Source organism: Eubalaena glacialis, chromosome 12 (genome assembly GCF_028564815.1).
Source record: "Eubalaena glacialis isolate mEubGla1 chromosome 12, mEubGla1.1.hap2.+ XY, whole genome shotgun sequence".
NCBI lineage: Eukaryota > Metazoa > Chordata > Mammalia > Artiodactyla > Balaenidae > Eubalaena > Eubalaena glacialis.
This window is the reverse complement of record NC_083727.1, coordinates 44,594,828-44,614,085: the sequence shown is the minus strand read 5'-3', so window position 1 is coordinate 44,614,085 and position 19,258 is coordinate 44,594,828. Positions and strand designations below refer to the sequence as shown.

Below are 19,258 nucleotides of genomic sequence, written 5' to 3'. Positions count from 1 at the left end.
TCACAGGTGAATTTGATCAATCCTCTACAATCTCTTCTAGAAAATAGAAACAGGGGAAATACTTCCTAATTCATTCTATGAAGCCAGAATTACTCTAATAACAAAACCAGACAAAGACATTGCAGAAAAGAAAACTACAGACTAATATCTCTCATGAATATAGATGCAAAAAACTGTTCCTTATCATGCCTTTCTTCTGGTCCTACCACCCTGCTCTGGCTTGTCAGTCCAAGAAAAAAGCCTCCATCATATCTTGTCAGCTTCAAGGGTGGAGAAAATAGAACTATGATGGGGAAAAAAATGCTATCCCCCCTTCAACCCTTGTATCAATTACAAAAAATCTCCAATTTATAATTCCAGTTTACCTTTCATTTTGTTTTTCCGAGTCTTATTCCAAGAGTTCTAATCTGGGACTCTGACTTCAAGGAGTCCCTGAACCAGAAGAAATTACATGCAACGTTTTGTGTGTGCACACCCATGTGTATTTTGGGAAGGGTAAATATCCACAGCTTTGAACAAATGATTGAAGAGTTCTGTGCTTCTCCCACCAAATTGCGGGTGGGAGGTAAGTATGATGCTCTTTCATGAAATTAGAATTTATGACCAACATGTTGCTAATTGGAAGTTATATCAAGTATTAATTGGTTTACTTTAAAAGAGAGAGATACAGAACAAATTAACATTCAAGACTTTAATTAGGGAATTCTCTGGTGGTCCAGTGGTCAGGACTCTTCTGCTCTCACTGCCGATGGTCAGGGAACTAAAAGCCCACAAGCCACGCGGCCAAAAATTTTTTTTAAAAATTGTAATCTTAAAAAAAAAAGACTTTAATTTACAGTTTTTAGTCAAGGCCAGATATGGTTCCATCCTCTATACCTTCTTTATGTTGGAGATGGAATAATATGAGTTAATAGTCATGATCTTAAATATTGCAAAATTATGAATTCACATTCATATTATCAAATAAAGGTTACACTATACTAATATAGCTTTAGGGTTAATTTGAATTTCAATTATTAGGAAACAGGTAACCCATGAATTGTCTATTTATATAGGGTAAGCTTCTGCACTGCCTTCTCCTTGAAGGTTATTTTCTGCCTACTCATCTGGCAGATTCCACATGAGGGAGAAGAGCAAAAATCAGGACTTCCTTGTTTATTGTTCAAAAGTTGCCCAAGTTTGGTTGGCACAGATGAGACACCTTTGCCCTCTAAGTGAGTCTTGGACTCTGATGTTCTGCACACTAGAGTCTCATTGTCACCTGCACCTCAACATTACCAAGTTCTCCCCCTCCCTCCGTCCCTCCATCCCTCCTTTCTCTCTCTCTCCCTCCCTCCCTCTCTCGTTCTCTCTCTCTCTCTCTCTCTCTCACACACACACACACACACACACACACACACACACACACACACACACACACACAAGCTCTGTAATGTATTGTCCCTCCACTAATGCAGGACTCACTCCTCAACGTGCAACTTGAATCAAACTATCAGACCCTGAAAATCATCCCGCCAGGTCGCGGCTCCTCCTCTCTGCGTCGGACCAGTTCTCAGGTTTCCAGCCGCGACTGATGGACTGCAGATTGGATTGGCTGAGCTAGGTAGAGGAGCAGAGGCTCCACCAAATCACAAATCTAGGATTTTCATCTTTCTTGGTCTCCTCCCTAGAATCCTGGCAACAGATGTGTGTTATTTCTCTTAGGGGGAACCCTGCCTGGGGTTGCTATGGAGATAGGACGCTGCGACTTGCTGAGCGACTAGGACCCAGAAATCGCCTAGCAGACCTAAGCAAAGCCACTGCCTTGCGTTGCCTCCTTCCATATCTGCACGCCCCCTTCATCCAGAACATTTTTTCTCTTGACTCCTTCCATGGAAGACTCGACCCCCCTGAAACAAAAAATAGAACACCAAGAACTTGGGGAAACAGGGCGTCCGTGGGAAGAAATGGTAACAACCTCCCAAGATCCCGAACCTGGGTTATCCGAGGCCTCAGAGTCGGAGCAGGGGCCGGAAACTGGACCCCAGCCCAGGAGCAGCCCTCCTGGGATCCCCCAATCTGGAGCCAGCACGCCTGTGGATGACCTCGTAGGACCAGGTGTGTCATCTCCACCTTCCCCATCTCAGGAGCCCTCTTCCACTCCTTCTCCCCTGGCTCTGGCCGTGCAGGACCTTATGGCACCATGGCAGTCAGACAAGACCACTAGTGTGATTTCTGAAGCTGGGACACCTCACTTTGACCATTTGGAACAGTCACCTGATAAAGGAGAATCAACTCCTCATCAAACATGCCAATCAGAGGGAAACACTTTTCATCAATCTCAGCAAACCAAATGTCACCTGTATGGACCGAGGGATGTGAGCTACAACAACTCTAAACGGAAAGAGCTGAGATTTGACATTTTTCAAGAAGAAGACTCAAACAGTAACTATGATCTGGCTCAGCCTGAGTCTGGGGCTTCTGAAGTGGCCCCCAGCATGCTTGAGATTGCCATTCAGAATGCAAAGGCTTACCTACTAAAGTCCAGTAGCAAGTCGGGCTTAAATCTGTAAGTCTTGGAGGAAGGGGGTTGGGGGAGAAATTTGGCAAAGGAAAGGGGGTATGAGTATCTCTGTGTGGGGATGTGTTTCTGTGGGTGAATGGAAATATATCTGAAAAGTCTGTATGAGTGAGAGAGTGACTTAATAACTCTTTGTATCATAGGACTCAAAATAGGTCACTGGTGGGGATTCCTCTAGCTTCTTTAAAAACCCTAGGTGCCCAGAAATAAAATCTAGGAATTATGGAGTCTGGGGTTTGAAAGAAACCATAAAGATAGTGAAGTCCAAGCATCTCTCCAAGATGCTTGTAAAAAAGGACTGTCTACCAAAATCTAAGCATTCTAAGTGCTTATATGGCTTGGTTTTGAGTCCCCACCCAGGCCAGTGCTAGGGTGATAAATTACCTGCGTTAACCTGGAACTGTCCTGATTGAGCACTGAAAGTTCTGCATCCTGAGAAACCTCTCAGTCCTAGGCAAACCAGGAGAATTGGTCGCTATACAGGCCACCCAAAAATACATGCCGTTTTATCCAGATCTCTTAAAATGTGGGATCAATGGCCCAGGAATGTTCTGACTATCCCATTATAGCTAAAATTCAGATCTTATCGTTGAGTATAGATTTCTAGAGATTCTTGCTGCCAAGGTTACATAACAATAGAGTCAACAGAATTTTAGGGCTAGAAGGGACTTGAGAAAACATCTAATACAACCCACTTGTTTTTTAAGTGAGGGGACTAAGTCATGGAAAAATTAATTTGCTCAAGATTTCTCTGCCTTACAGCACTCACTGACTCTTACCTTTCCCCTACTATGCTTTAGCCACATGGCCTCTTCAGTTCCCATGCTGCTCCCTTTGCCTGAAAGGCTTCTGCCCTAAGTCTTTCTAAGTCTTTGCCTGGCTGGCTTCTCATCTTTTAGAAGTCAACTTCCACAGAACTCTATTGTAACTGCCTATTCTTTCCTTCATACACGTAAGGCCATTTATAATTGTACATAGACTTATAGACTTATATTTAATGTCTGACTCTCCCACTAAAGTGCAGGCCTTCAGAGTGCAGGGAACATGTGAGTTTTGTACACCACTATATACTTAATGCCTAGCACAGTGCTATCAGCTATTTACTGAATAAAGAATGAATTAATGAATGGAAGTACAGGAAACACAGCCCGGACCTTTTGAATCTAGTTAATCCACCACATAATTTGCTGAGATCCTCCTGATTAATCAGCAAACATTAAATGAATGCCCATTCAATATACAGTATGTGGCAAATGTTTGTAGCTATTACTTGGCTTTTAAAAATATGAGGTATAATTTTAAAGTCTGAAGAATAAGAAACCAATGAATATTTGATGCGAGAAATCTTCACAAAACCCAAATTAAAATATTATTTATAAATCACTGTTTTTAACTACAATTTACTTAAGTTTCAGGGATCTGATTTGCTGCTTAGCAGTGGATTCTATTAGAATTACTGATATAAACTTCTTGTCACAATTCCCTGGGTTAAATAACAAGCATGAATTTACAAACTTTGATAAAATGCCAAAAGAACTCATTATAAACACTTGAAAGTTCACAATTTAAAATCGAATACAAAACAAAAAATGGGAAAATTTCGTTTACTGAATGATTTTGTAACTGACATTACTTAAATAGCTAAATTTAATTTAATTTCCAAATATTAAGTCTCTGAGGTAACAAATGATACCTTCCATAATATTCACTATTATTTTCTAAGTGCTTTAGAGCCTGTAGTTAAAATGGCTTTTAGTAAAGGACAACTTTAACTCCATCTCTTATATGCAGACCTTATTTGACAGCCATGAAAGCTGTTTTTTTGTTGTTGTTGCAATTAAAACAATACTTGCCTAAAATACAAAATTTCACATTGTTGAATAAAAAGCCTACAGAAAATAATTGTTTGCTTCTTTTTTGCCAGTAATAATATTTCTGTTCATTTATAAAAATAGCAATATTTTGAGAAAGAATATGATATTCTTCACATATAATGTTTGTAAACTGGCCTTCACATTGGTTGGCCATATAATTTACATATTTTTCTTTGACATTCTTAAGATCCGTTAGATAGACACAGATATTAAAGAAAAAATAAAATAACTAACCTGGCGGTCCAGTGGTTAAGACTTCGCCTTCCAATGTAGGGTGTGCGGGTTCAATCCCTGGTCAAGGAGCTAAGATCCCATAAGCCACGCAGCACTGCCAAAAAAAAAAAAAAAAAAAAAAAAATAGAGAACTTGCTTTGATTTATTTTATGCTCAAAGTTTTTCTTGGCAGTGGTAGAAGTTTCCACTAAAAATCTCTAAAGTCTTCGAGTTCTTGAAGTTTCCTAAAAACCCACTGAGAATGCATGAAATGTTTTTCAAATGCTTCTGACAGGGTTATTATCTGGAATTTTCTCTTTTTGGGTAGATATGATCATCTTTCTGAAATGCTGACCAAGGTCTTAGATAAGCGTCCTGAGAATGCTGTGGACATCATTGAAAATGTTAGCCAAGATGTGAAGATGGAACATTTTAGTAAAAAACTGGATACACTCCAAAATGAGAATGAGATGCTTCCAACCTATGAAATAGCAGAGAAGCAAAAAGCTCTTTTTCTCCAGGAAAATTTAGAAGGAGCTGACCAAGAAATGGAAGATGAAATAGTAAGTCACTCCTGTAAATTTGAATAGGTCAATCTCAGGGTTTTGAGGTGAGTGGGGTGTGGCTTTAAATTCATATCCACTGCCTTTTATAGCTTACTAAATAGTATTGCAACCTCATTTCACACCACTCATTTCCTTGGTTAGAGCTTCTTATGTTTTCACATAGTGTTTTAGTATTTCAGAGGCTTAGCTGTTTTATATGTTTGTAGGGTTAAACTGCTTGATGTCAGAGAAAATGTTTTCTTCATCTTTTACATTCTCCAAAGTACCTGGTACAGATCTGAGTGTGTAGCTGTTTCTTATTAAATATTTGCTGAATGAATGAATAAATGTCACATAATTTAAAATTAGGCTTTAAGTCAGGTTTTCCCTTTAATTTATTTTTCCCTTAAAATATTTTTCCCTTTAATTTACTGGAAAAATTAAAAGAACTTCTAATGTCATTTGCATTCTCTTCCAAGGCTACTTCTTCATATTGTGTCTTGACAGTATATATATTATGTCAATGAGACATAATAGAAGAGGAGAGAAATAAAATATTTCTTTTAATCCCCATAGATAAATTGCTGAAAATATTTACAAAGTTGGTGACAGAGATAAAAAGGTATCATTCGAGAATAAAATCAGCTGTATTACTGAAATTTTACCTCCAAATATTTCAAATCCGTATGCACTACTGTTTCCTAAATGCCTGCATATTTGCAATTTATTCTACTGAGTAATTTATACTGTACATCTACTGAGCTTCTATGTTCTGTTACCATTAGACTATTTAAAACTGTCCTCATACTTGCAGATTTGATGTTTGGAGTAAAATATGTTCAGAAAAGGACATAGAGTTCAGTCAAAGAAAGAGGAGGAGTAGGTATATGCACAGTCGGTATACCCTCTAGAGCTCCTTAGCTGTTATAGGGAGACACAAATTGACACAGTGAGATATAGAATACTCAGAAGGAACAAGTGATAGGTGTCAAGGATTTGATATTGGCTGACCTTTTCTAAAAATATCTTACTCCAAACACTTGATTATGTAGCCACATATAGTATTGACAAGTCTGGGGGCAAACAGCATGTGGGGATCAAACAGAAGGCAGGCACTCTCATGCAGGAGTTTATCAAAGAAGGTTAGACTCCAGTATGAGAATAGGGCACTGCACTATCTATAGGCACAGTATTACAAGGCAGGGGTCTGCGTCCTGAACTAGGTTTTGGGATGAGAATACAGATAAGCTGTTTTGATCCTGGAACCTGAGCCTCTTAACCAGATTCCATCAATTCCTCCTAATAAAGAGTAGGATTGGTTTTAGAGAAAGGATGAACCAAGTCATCAGATGAAGATAAAAAGCTCTACCTCAGAGAGTAGAAAGATGCAGGAACAGGAAGACAGGTAGCTCTTGGAACTCTGTCCCAGACTGATATGTTTAGAGTATTAATATTTCTATTCATGTCTTTGACCACACCAGAATTCCTGTTCTTAGTCTTCAGCATTCATTTATTCCTTCACCCATTGATTTGCAAACATACCTACTGCATGCTAGGTACTGAGATATACACATAAAAGACTTTTCTAACTTTACGTTGGTCACAGTCTAGTGAAAGAGGTAAAAAAAGATTGTAAAGTTATTTGACTACTGCAGTAATAGAGATATGGTGGAAAAAACAGGGGCTTTCGAATTAGATCTGAATTTGAATCCTAGTTCAATCACTTATTCCCTGTGTGACTCTAAATGACTAAACCTTTCCAAGCCTCAGGGATAATCACATGGCAACAACTTGAGGGGTAAAGGTCCTATATATAAAGGATCTGGCACATCCTAGAAACTTAATGAATAGTAGCAGTTACTATTGCATTGTTTTGACAAGCTATGAGCAACTAACTCTGCTATTAGGATCTGGGCAATGCTTTGTAATGGCAGTGATATTTCATTTGGATCATGAAGGATAAGTAGAAGTTCACCAGGTGAAGACTATAAGGCATAAAATTCTGGGCCAAAAGCACAATAAAATGTCAGGAAAGATTATTTAGCATTTGGGAAACTGACTTCAGATTTGAGGGATTTTGAGTGAAGGAAATGAAGCAAGCAAGGTGCTTTAAAGCTAGACTGCTCACTGTGTATTGACAAGAAATTGATCTCTTGCGTACAGTGGGAAATTAAGAGAGGCTTTTAGTAGAGAAAGCATGGTCTGACTTATGGTTTAGGAACATAACTTTGGTAGTAATGTGGAGCAGAATGAAAGAAGAAGGGTTTGAATGGGGACAAGGAAGACAGTATTAGAAGACTTCTGTGACAGGACAAGTAGTCCGGGTGGAGACTAGCATGTTAAAGAGGAGGGGATAATGCCAACAGCTTTTTAGGTGGTGGAATCAATAGGACTTTAACTAAATATGAGAGTCAAGGGAGTCAGAGGGAGCAAGGACGACTGAACTTCCTAGTTCGGGAAACTGAGTGATGGTGATATCTTTGGAAAATATTCAGATTGAAAGTTCTCGTAGTTGGCTAGGAATAAGGGTGTGAAATGTAGGAGAAAAGTCAGAGTGAGAGAAGTAGATTTTAAAAACCACATATCACTTGGGGTGGTATGGGAGAAATCTTCTAAGCATAAAGTGCTGAGTGATGAGATGACTGAAATTTTGAGGACACCAATATTTAGGCCTCAATTAATTAAAAAGACTAAGAAGAAATAGTTATAGAGGACAGAGTAGGATCAAGAGTGCGTGGTGCAATAGATCCCAAAGAAACAGTCTTACAATCAGATGAGATTAGGATTGAAAAAAGTCATTATGCTTATTTTGACACTCTATTTTTCAACTCAAGTTATAATACAAATAAGAGCAGATCGTTTGTAAGAATAGCAAAGTGCTCTTAATTTCTCAGAGTCTAAAGGTTGTCTTGCCAAGTTATCCCTAGCTCAGTTAAGGTTATTTTCTACTTTCTCAAAAATGTTTTTCTAGGTTCACTTGAGACTCTGTTTTTATTTTCCTGTATTTCTTTTTTGGAATTATTTCTGCTTTTCTCATTTTAAACCCAAAATTATTTATCATAAGTAGAGCAAGCATCTGACTAAATTATGTCTTCAAATGTAGTCATGCCTGAGCATTTATCTTATTATACATTCCTTTTATTTATCCTGTATATTATACCCATATTGATTTTTATTTACCCTATATCTTACCATATCCATATTATAAATATTTATTTAGTAAATGTATGATAACATATAAAAACATATATTTATAAAAAATTTTTTCTAAATATCTGTAGGTAGGTTTTGCTATATTTATTTATTTATTTGGCAAATATGGCACTTTATTTTTTTTATTTTTTTGAATTTTATTTTATTTTTTTTTTACTACAGCAGGTTCTTATTGGTTATCTATTTTATACATATTACTGTATGCTATATTTTATTATTTCAAGATATTAAAGGGGCCACTTAAATATTTCTTATAAGGGGAGGATGTTGGACTTTTTTTTTCCATGATAGGTTATTACAAGATATTGAATATAGTTCCCTGTGTTATACAGTAAATCCTTGTTGCTTATCTATTTTATGTATAATAGTTTGTATCTGTTAATCCCATACTCTTAATTTATACCTCCCCTCCCTTTCCCCTTTGGTAACCATAAATTTGTTTTCTGTGTCTGTGAGTCTGTTTCTGTATTGTATATAGATTAATTTACATTAGTTTTTAGATTCTACATACAAGTGATATATAATATTTGTCTTCCCCTGTCTTACTTCACTTAGTGTGATATTCTCTAGGTCCATCCAAATGGCAAATACTGCTGCAAATGGCAATAGTTCATTCTTATGGCTGAGTAGTATTCCATTGTATACACATACCACATCTTCTTAAACCAGTCGTCTGTTGATGGGAACTTGGGTTGTTTCCATGTCTTGGCTATTGTAAATAGTGCTGCTATAAACATCAGGGTGCACGTATCTTTTGCAGTTAGTGTCTTTGTTTTCTTCAGATACATACCCAGGCATGGAACTGCTGGATCATATGGTGGTTCTATTTAAAATTTTTTAAGGAACCTCCATACTGTTTCCCATAGTGGCTACACCAATTTACATTCCCACCAACAGTATAGGAGAGTTCCTTTTCTCCTTGTAGATTTTTTGATGATAGCTATTCTGACCAGCGTGAGGTGATACCTATTGTGGTTTTGATTTGTAGTCTCTAATAATTAGTGATTTTGAGCATCTTTTCATGTGCCTGTTGGCCATCTGTATGTCTTCTTTGGAGAAATGTCTATTTAGGTCTTCTGCCCACTTTCTGATTGGGTTGTTTGTTTTTTGATATTGAGTTGTATGAACTGTTTGTATGTTTTGGATATTAACCCCTTGTCAGCAGCATCATTTGCAAGTACTTTCTGCCATTCCCTAGGTTGTCTTTATGTTTTGTTAATGTTTTCCTTTGCTATGCAAAAGCTTGTAAGTTTGATTAGGTCCCATTTGTTTATTTTTGCTTTTATTTCTTTTGCCTTGGGAGACTGATCTAAGAAAATATGCTATGATTTATGTCCAAGAATGTTTTGCCTATGTTCTCATCTAGGAGTTTTATGGTGTTGTGACTTATATTCAGGTCTTTAAGCCATTTTCAGTTTATTTTTGTATATGGTGTGAAGGAGTGTACTAATTTCATTGATTTATATGTAGCTGTCCAGCTTTCCCAATACCACTTGCTGAAGAGACTGTCTTTTCTCCATTGTATATTCTTATCTCCTTTGTCGTGGATTAATTGGCCATGGGTGTGTGGGTTTATTTCTGGGCTCTCTATTCTGTTCCATTGATCTATATGTCTGTTTTTGTGCCAATACCATGCTGATTTGATTACTATAGCATTGTAGTATTGTCTGAAGTCTGGGAGGGTTATACCTCCAGCTTTGTTTTTTCCTCAGGATTGCTTTGGCAATTCTGGGTCTTCTGTAGTTCCATATAAATTTTAGAATTAATTGTTCTAGTTCTGTGAAAAATGTCATGGCTTTTAAAAATAGGGATCACATTAATGTAGACTGCAAGCGGTTCTCTTACGGATAAAATATTAATCACAGCAATTGTATTCCCAGGCAGAACACTCTCTTCCAAATGTAATGGAGTCAGCTTTTTATTTTGAACAAGCTGGAGTTGGTTTGGGCACAGATGAGACTTATCGCATATTTCTTGCCCTCAAGCAGCTTACTGACACCCACCCAATCCAAAAATGTCGTTTCTGGGGTAAGATCTTAGGTCTGGAAATGAATTATATTGTAGCTGAAGTGGAATTCCGTGAGGGAGAAGATGAAGAGGAGGTGGAAGAGGAAGATGTACCTGAAGAGAGGGACAATGGAGACAGTGAAGCTGATGAAGATGAATTACCAAGGTCCTTTTACAAGGCCCCACAGGCTATTCCAAAGGAAGAAAGCAGAACAGGTGCCAACAAATATGTATATTTTGTTTGCAATGAACCAGGAAGACCATGGGTGAAGTTACCAGCAGTTACACCTGCACAAATTGTTATTGCAAGAAAAATCAAGAAATTTTTCACTGGGCAATTGGATACCCCCATCATAAGCTACCCACCCTTCCCAGGAAATGAGAGTAATTACTTACGAGCACAAATCGCCAGAATTTCAGCAGGGACTCATGTCAGCCCTCTAGGATTCTATCATTTTGGTGAAGAAGAAGAAGAGGAGGAAGAAACAGAAGGCAGGCGAGATAGCTTTGAAGAAAACCCTGATTTTGAAGGCATCCAAGTGATTGATCTAGTGGAATTCCTATCCAATTGGGTTCATCATGTACAACATATACTCCCTCAGGTAGGGGCTTTGCAATTCTCAATCTATCATCTAGTCAGCAAATATTTATTAAATTCTGTCTACAATACATACAATATATACAAGACAAAGGCCTTCAGACTCCAGACAGAGACAATTAAAAAACCTAGTGAAAACACAGAGTACTGTATAATTGCCAAGTAGTATAGACCTGTGATCCAAATGTAAATAAAATAAATATTTCTATGGAGTATTTGACAAGTTACATAAGGATTTAGATTTAGGTGTGTTGTGAAATTATTTTTTATATGTTAAATATAGATGGTACATTAATTTTGGTAAGAGTTTTTATTCTATTTTTATAATACAAGGAACTTATTTTGCCAAGAATGATAAAAGATTCTAACAAACACAAGTAAACAGTGTTCTATAGCAGTTACATAGAACCTATTCTGCCAGTTGTTCTTAATAGCACTTTATATGTATTATCTCATTTAAAACTCACAACTGTATGAAAGACTAATATCCTTATTTTACAGAGGAGGAAATTAAGGCAGAGGGTTTAGGAAATGTCACAAGGGGAATACAGCTAATAAACAACAGGGTCAGATGTGAATGGGCAGAATGGATCCAGAGTCCATACTCTTAATCAATCTGTTAAACTGTCTCCTCTGCAGGTAGAAAATCTTCATTAAACTTTGATGTACATAAGAGATATTCTTAAATACCTCTAGATGAGTTAATTAAATGAGAAATTATAAGCCCCAAACTCCATACCTAATCTTATTATCACATTTTTGTTATTAATAATAATAATAGTACCTTACCTTCACATAAATCAGTAAAATGCATTATTACCTTCTTCACTAAGGTTCTAATGATTTTAATATATAAATGTTCTGTAACTTCAAGAAGTGGGCAGATTCTTGAAATAAATAGTACAGTCTTTTGCTTAAAATAACATTGATCAAAACAGCTTTTGGTAAATATATGTTGAATGAATGATCAATATGCCACATAATGGGATGTCATGCAGATAATTACTTCAATCCAAAAGAATATTTTGATATTTTAAGGTCCTTGTTAGACTACTAAATCTTCCAATATTTATACCCAGGGTCGCTGTAATTGGTTCAACCCCATACAAAAAAGTGAGGAGGAAGAAGAAGCAGAAGAAGAAGAAGAAGAAGAAGAAGAAGAAAGAGAAGAGCCTGACTACATAGAACAGGAAGTAGGGCCTCCTCTCTTGACACCAATCTCTGAAGATTTAGGTAATTTTACACACACTATATGTGTGTGTGTGTGTGTGTGTATAGGCATACATAAGTATGTACACATGTACATACAAGTAAACCTTGGAGGTATTGCGGGATAAATTCCAGACCACTGCAATAAAGTGAGTCAATAATTTTTTGGTTTCCCAGTGCATATAAAAGTTTTGTTTACACTCTATTGTAGTCTATTAAGTGTGCAATAACATTATTTCCCAAAATATGTACATACCTTAATTAAAAAATACTGTATTGTGGGGGGATGAGAGAATTAGGTGAGGGAGATTAAGAGGTACAAACTTCCAGTTACAAAATAAATGAGTCAAGGGTATGAAATGTACAGTGTGGGGAATATAGTCCAAATAAAAAGGTCTTTGTATGGTGACATACAAAGTGGCTAAACTTGTCGTGGTGATCATTTTGAAATGTATAGAAAAAAATCACTATGTTGTGTAACAGGAACATAGTGTTGTAGGTCAATTATAGTTCAAAAAAACACAAATATACATGCAAACTCAAAGAAAAAGAGATCAAACTGGAAGAAAAAATATTGTATTGCTAAAAAATGCTAACCATCATCTGAGCCTTCAGCGACTCATAATCTTTTTACTGGTGGAGAGTCTTGCCTTGATGTTGATGGCTGATGACTAATCAGGGTGGTGGTTGGTGAAGGTTGGGGTCTTCAGAGGACAAGGAAGTTTACCACATTGACTCTTCCTTTCACAAACGATTTCTCAGTAGCATGCAAAGCTGTCTGATAGCATTTTACTCACAGAACTTCTTTCAAAATTGAAGTCAATCTTCTCAAACTCTGCCACTGCTTTATCAGCTAAGTTTATGTCATATTGTAAATCCTTTGTATTCGTTTCAACAATCTTCACAGCATCTTCACCAGGAGTAGATTCCATGTCCATGTCAAGAAACCACTGTCTTTGTTCATCCATAAGAAGCAACGCCTTATCCATTCAAGTTTTATCATGAGATTGCAGCAATTCAGTCACATCTTCAGGCACCACTTCTAATTACAGTTCTCTTGCTATTTCCACATCTGCAATTACTTCCTCCAACTGAAGTCTTGATCCCCTCAAAGTCATCCATGAGGGTTGGAATCAATGTCTTCCAAACTCCTGTTAATGTTGATATTTTGACCACTTCCCATGAATCATATATGTTCTTAATGGCATCTAGAAAGGTGAATCCTTTCCAGGTTTTCTTTTTTTAATTTTATTTGTTAAATTCTCCCATTTATTTATTTTTTCCTTCCAGTTTTATTGATATAATTGACATACAGCACTGTATAAGTTTAAGGTGTAAGACATAATGATTTCACTAAAATACATCACAAAATGATTACCACAATAAGTTTAGTCACCACCCATTATCTCATATCGTTAAAAAAGAAAAAAGAAAAAAAATTTTCCTTGTGATGTGACGAGAACTCTCAGGATTTACTCTATTCACACCTTTCATATATAACACACATCAGTGTTAATTATATTAATCATGTTGTACATGACATCCCTAGTACCTACTTATTAGGATGTTTGTACCTTTTGACCACCTTCCTTCAATTTCAATTCCCCCTCCGACAACCCACCATCTCCAGTAATCACAAATCTGATCTCTTTTTTTATGAGCTTTTTTGTTTGTTTTTGAAGTATAATTGACCTACAGCACAATATTAGTTCCTGGTGCACAACATAATTCACCATTGTTGAAGCAGTCAGAACACACACAATATTTATAGAATTAAGTTCTCTGTTTTACATGGGCATGGTTTGTGGTACCCCAAAACAATTACAATAGTAACATTAAAGATCACTGATCACAGATCACCATAACAAATACAATAATAATGAAAAAGTTTGAAATACTGAGAGAACTACCAAAATGTTACAGAGACACGAGGTGAGCAAATGCTGTTGGAAAAAATGATGTCAACAGACTTGCTTGATGCAGGGTTGCCACAGAATTTCAATTTGTAAAAAACTCCATACCTGTTAAGCACAATAAAACAAGGTATGCCGTACTATGTATGTATACAATGTAATATATATTTTTATATATATACCAAATACTCTCTATATATTGATACTATATATGTATATATACACAGGTATTTCCTGCTTTTCAAAAGATAGCCTCCACCACTTTGCTTTTATGAGAGAACTACATTAGTAACTATTTTCACTGATAGAAATCCAGAGGATTTTCTCTTATTACGAAGAAAAAAAAAAAAAGGCAAAAATAGCGTTCAGCACTTGTTTTGCAGTGAGCAGTTACAGAAGCAGCACACACTTCAGTCTGTCAGAGGGGCACCTCCAAGCTCCTTCTCCAGGAACTCCACTCAGCATCTCAGCATCAAGTTGCCATAGCTTTGAACTGTGCTTGTGAGCTTCTATGCTTTATCTCAGTTAATCTTGTCAATCCATTAGCAAGATGTGTCCTAAGGTAATTGCTTCTTCGCTCTATGTCATTTCAGCTTACAAAAGGTTTCATAGGAATGCTCTACTTTTGGATAGCAGGGGAAACCTGTGTACACACACACACACACACACCACACACACTACAGTACATGGTGGGAATAAAGAATGTAATGTAGCTGGCCCCATCAAGAACTGCCTAGGACAGAGGTTGCAGGAGTGCACTGCAGAGGAAGTATAAGGTGGCTCTACCTCTTAGTGGAAATGCTGATAGTTATCTTTTTTATCATTCTTGTTTTGCATTCTACAGATCATAAACACATGACATAGTTAAAATATGAGGTACTGTTTTTTTTCTAATCTACTATTGCTTTCATATTCTTTTTTTCTTCCTATTCAGTTTTGGAGCATTCATGCTTATAACCCTAGCTCTCTTTCATAATAATGATTTGGTCATCACGTATTTTTCCCTCCGCCATGTAGGCCTCCTCTTGTAAAACTTATTTTCTCTGCTTTAGAAATGTACACACACATATAAACACACACAAATATATATATATACACATATATATGTGTGTGTATATATATATCTATATATATGTATACACACTTTTTTTTTCAAATTTCATTTTTCCACAACGTTCATATAATACCCTCCTGATCTTATGTTAAGCTGCTAATGTTTTAACTTTATGTCAAGTGTGTGTTTTAAGATTTATAAATACAGCTTTTCTGTTACACAGTATATCCTTGTCTATTTAGGAGTTAAGTCTACTTTGAATTTCTCTTTGGTTTACAGAGATCCAGAATATACCGCCTTGGACAGCACGGTTATCCTCAAATCTCATTCCTCAATATGCTATTGCAGTCCTTAGATCCAACCTTTGGACTGGAGCATATGCCTTTTCCAATGGCAAGTAAGTATGTGACAACTTACAAGGCTATTATTTTGATTATATAACTTCTGGAAATTGTAAGTTATCACTGGAATGTCAAGTGTGTATGGCATAATATTAATTCAAACAACATCCACCTTGTACAACAAAGCATCAAATTTAGAACATTAGAGTAATTCAGACTTCTGCCTTTTCATCTGAATTATCCAATTAATGGGGCTAAAATATGTTTTTTCTTCTATGATTATTTGAGTAATTGATATTCATTTCATGGAGGTAATTCTAAGCAGTATTTAAATTAGTTTAAATCGCATCATTTTTGTTGGATATCTTGATAAAAGATAACTTAAAATATGTATGATTTAGGCTATCACTTTCAAAAGAATTAGGATAAGAGGATAGTAAACGTCCTTTATTCCTTACCCAGAGCATACACTTTCATTTGTCTTATGCTTCCATTTCTTACTTAATAACCTAGTGTCAGAAGCTCGGCTGAGCTGGAGAGCTGAGCGGCCAAATGTCAGAGTAGCCATTAAAGCAACAAGCCAGAAATGAAAATGTTAAGCCTTTAATCACTTACTGTGATGGTGTAACCAAGCTGAAGGACTGATTCCCCCCCTCCCCCCACCCCATTTAATTTGCCCCCATGGAATGGCACACTGGTGGAAGGTCAGATGGGTCAGCAGAGTTGTGGGGTCATCTCAAGTGACAAGGAAGTCCCCACATAAGGCTCTTGCAGTTTTAAGGACCTGTGACCAGAGAAAGGTGGGGAGGGCTAGGGAAAAGTACTGGGTACTGAGTCAAGAGTAGGGGAAAGTGTCTATAAAGTCTCCCCTTATCTCACCCAACCCTCATTAGGAAGCCTTGGCAAAGGGGTCTGAAGAAGACCTCTGCTGAAGGCCTCAGATGAAAAGGCCTGGGAATGAAGGCACCTGGGCCAGGAACACAATTGTGTTAAGAGCATGACAGGCCAGAGGGGCCAGGATCCTTGACCACAACGCTCTCTTAGAGATTGCAGTGCACTGGCTATGCACCAAGTCTGGGGTGGAGAGGGCAGTTTTCCCCCCGTGAGGCCTAACTAGGTAAAGCTTTTGTAATTGCTCAAGGATGGACCTGAAAAATCACACATAGGTTGTTAACCACAAGCCCGACTTCTCACCCAGCCAAGAGTTTTCAAGGTTGGCAACTTCTTAAGTCTTTCTAACTCTAAGGAAGGTATGTAATTTTTAACTTCGTTGCTTTGTTTTGTTTTTCTGAAAATAATTAAAAGATGAAAGGCTGTGGTCCAGGTGTAGGGTACATTTTGACAGGGTCTGGCCCTATGTTTTCTTAACCAGCTTAAGCAGTTTGGATCATAGTAATTCCCTGTGGTAGAAGAATCATTTGGGGATATTTCATCTCTAATGCATTTAAAATATTCTGTACTGTATTAACATTATGGGACTATGATACTCTAAGTACCTTATCCTTACAGAAAAGAAGGATCAATTTTTCTTACTGAAAAATTATACAATGATCTACATTTTTTTTTTTAACTTACAGAAAGTTTGAAAATTTCTACATAGGCTGGGGTCATAAATATAGTCCAGACAGCTATACACCTCCAGTTCCACCACCAGTTTATCAAGAGTACCCCAGTGGACCAGAAATTACAGAAATGGATGACCCTAGTGTGGAAGAGGAGCAGGCTTTCAGGGCTGCACAAGAAGCAGCTGTAAATTCAACAGAGGAAAATGAAGAAACTGAGGAAGATGAAGATGAGGAAGATGACTATGACTAATAAAAATAAAATTAGCCCAGTCTTATGAGACTGATACACACATACTGCTTATTTGGGACTGATATATATATATATATATATATATATATATATATATATATATATATATATATATATATATAGTTGCCTATATATATATAGGCAACTATTGATGTGCAAACTATCATTCCTTGAAAATATGAAATTTGGAATTTCGTATGTGGAACTATTAACATGTACTTTTAGAAAGATACTCAATGGATTTTTCAGAGGCTAAATGACATTTTCTTACATTACTGTTCTGACGGCTGCAGCTAATGGAATATGTGCCTCTATATTTTTTTCTCTTTTTTTAAGTCTCAGGTTGAATTTCTAATATGGCAAACATGGAAATACATAACCCACAAAAGCTCCTTGGAAACTTAAATATTTTTTGAGCATCAAGGAATACTGAGACCAAAAATATTGATAATAACTAAATTAGAGCACGTGTTCTTAAGCAATCTGTGATACTGTGTGCAAATATTGTGTGTATGTATGTACATCTATATATATATTCCCCCCCTGTGGGGAGAGGATATATAACTCCACCACCTGCTCAAAGACTGTGGGAACACTCAAATTGTTTAACTCTTTTACTTGTTGCTTCTTAAAGAAATGTCTCAATGTAACTCTTCTTTCATCCTATAGAAATTGGTTTTATCTGATTTCAGGGAAAACAATTTGCACAGAGATGGCTAGCTGGGACATCCAAAGACTTCAAACTGATATTTTCTACCACTGCTTTTCTAAAATTAGTTATTTCCATTCACCAAAATAGTATTTCTAAGTTCTATATGTGATGTGCCAGGCACTGTGGGGCTACTGTTAAAAACTAGACATTGCTCCTGAAATCTTAGCACTTACATTCCAGGAGGGAAACATATAAAGGTAGATAATTAGAATAGCAGGTATTGTGATACAAATATTATACCATAGGACAGTGTCTGTCAAACTCTGTGGTGAAGAACCAATTAAAAAAAAAAAACACAAAACTTCTAATCCATGGCTATTATCTGTGTAAAATAGAATAAACGTATGTCAGCAATTGTAACTTCTATAATTATCTTGTCACAGACTGGCGGTTTGCAGCTCAGCAATCTATACTTTGAGGAACGTTGCTTATCAAACACTTAGAAGGTGCATTTAATGCAAACTTGAGCAGTTCAGGAAGCATTTCTAAGTGGAAGCCTTTCTAAGCGGAGAATTAAGAGGGTAAGGGCCCTAGGCAGCACCAGCTGTATTTTGGCAAAGGTCTTTAGGCTGAAAGGAGTGAAACTTTGAGAGTGGTGAGAGATGAAACTGGAGAGGTATGCAGGGCCCAGATTGTGTGGGATGTTTGGATTTTAACCATGAGCAATGAAGAGGACTCAACTAGAAGTCACAAAATCGCATTTGTATTTTAGAACGGTTTGGCTTCCGTGTGGAAGATGGACTGACAGAGGATCAAGACAGGGAGACCATTTAGGAGGTTATTACATTGTCTAGGTAAGAGATAATGATGGCATGAAGGAGCGTAACTGCATGGGGATATAGAGTAGAAAGCTGTTTACCAGTCTGGATGACAGAATATTAGAAATGATGGTTTCCAGAATTTTCCAGCTGACAATATTTTTTTTTTTTTAAGAATATGAAGTTTATGGTTTTGTCAGTTCTTGCTGTTAATACACACTAACTTTTTTTTTTTAACATCTTTATTGGAGTATAATTGCTTTACAATGGTGTGTTAGTTTCTGCTTTATAACAAAGTGAATCAGCTATACATATTATTCATTCTTGGAGTGCAACTTTCTGTATTTGATGCCATAAATAATATTTATAGAACTTCATTCAAATAAGTTCTTGTTCATTTTTTCATGGGGTAGCAGACACTTACTGCTTTTCTTTTTTGTTATTTA

The 19,258-nt window shown here is 36.7% G+C and overlaps 1 protein-coding gene across 2 annotated transcripts; it reads left to right on the top strand.

Annotated features, from left to right (window-relative positions):
• The first annotated feature begins 1,871 nt into the window (after positions 1-1,871).
• On the top strand, positions 1,872-17,342 carry RSPH4A (radial spoke head component 4A). Of its 2 annotated transcripts, XM_061207450.1 has the most exons (6): positions 1,872-2,548; positions 4,976-5,210; positions 10,286-11,014; positions 12,090-12,243; positions 15,466-15,583; positions 17,105-17,342. In XM_061207450.1, the coding sequence occupies exons 1-6, from the start codon at positions 1,872-1,874 to the stop codon at positions 17,340-17,342; spliced, it is 2,151 nt and encodes a 716-aa protein (XP_061063433.1). The 2 variants fall into 2 exon arrangements, with proteins under 2 accessions (XP_061063433.1, XP_061063434.1); XM_061207451.1 differs by lacking the exon at positions 12,090-12,243 and having other exon boundaries at positions 17,105-17,127.
• Positions 17,343-19,258: the final 1,916 nt, after the last annotated feature.

What these genes read in the sequence shown, in the direction of transcription:
- RSPH4A (XM_061207450.1), top strand. Translation starts at nt 1,872, where the DNA reads ATGGAAGACTCGACCCCCCTGAAACAAAAAATAGAACACCAAGAACTT. An exon ending in TACAACATATACTCCCTCAG is followed by an intron (nt 11,015 to 12,089) that starts GTAGGGGCTTTG and finishes ATTTATACCCAG; the next exon opens with GGTCGCTGTAATTGGTTCAA. An exon ending in TATGCCTTTTCCAATGGCAA is followed by an intron (nt 15,584 to 17,104) that starts GTAAGTATGTGA and finishes TTTAACTTACAG; the next exon opens with AAAGTTTGAAAATTTCTACA.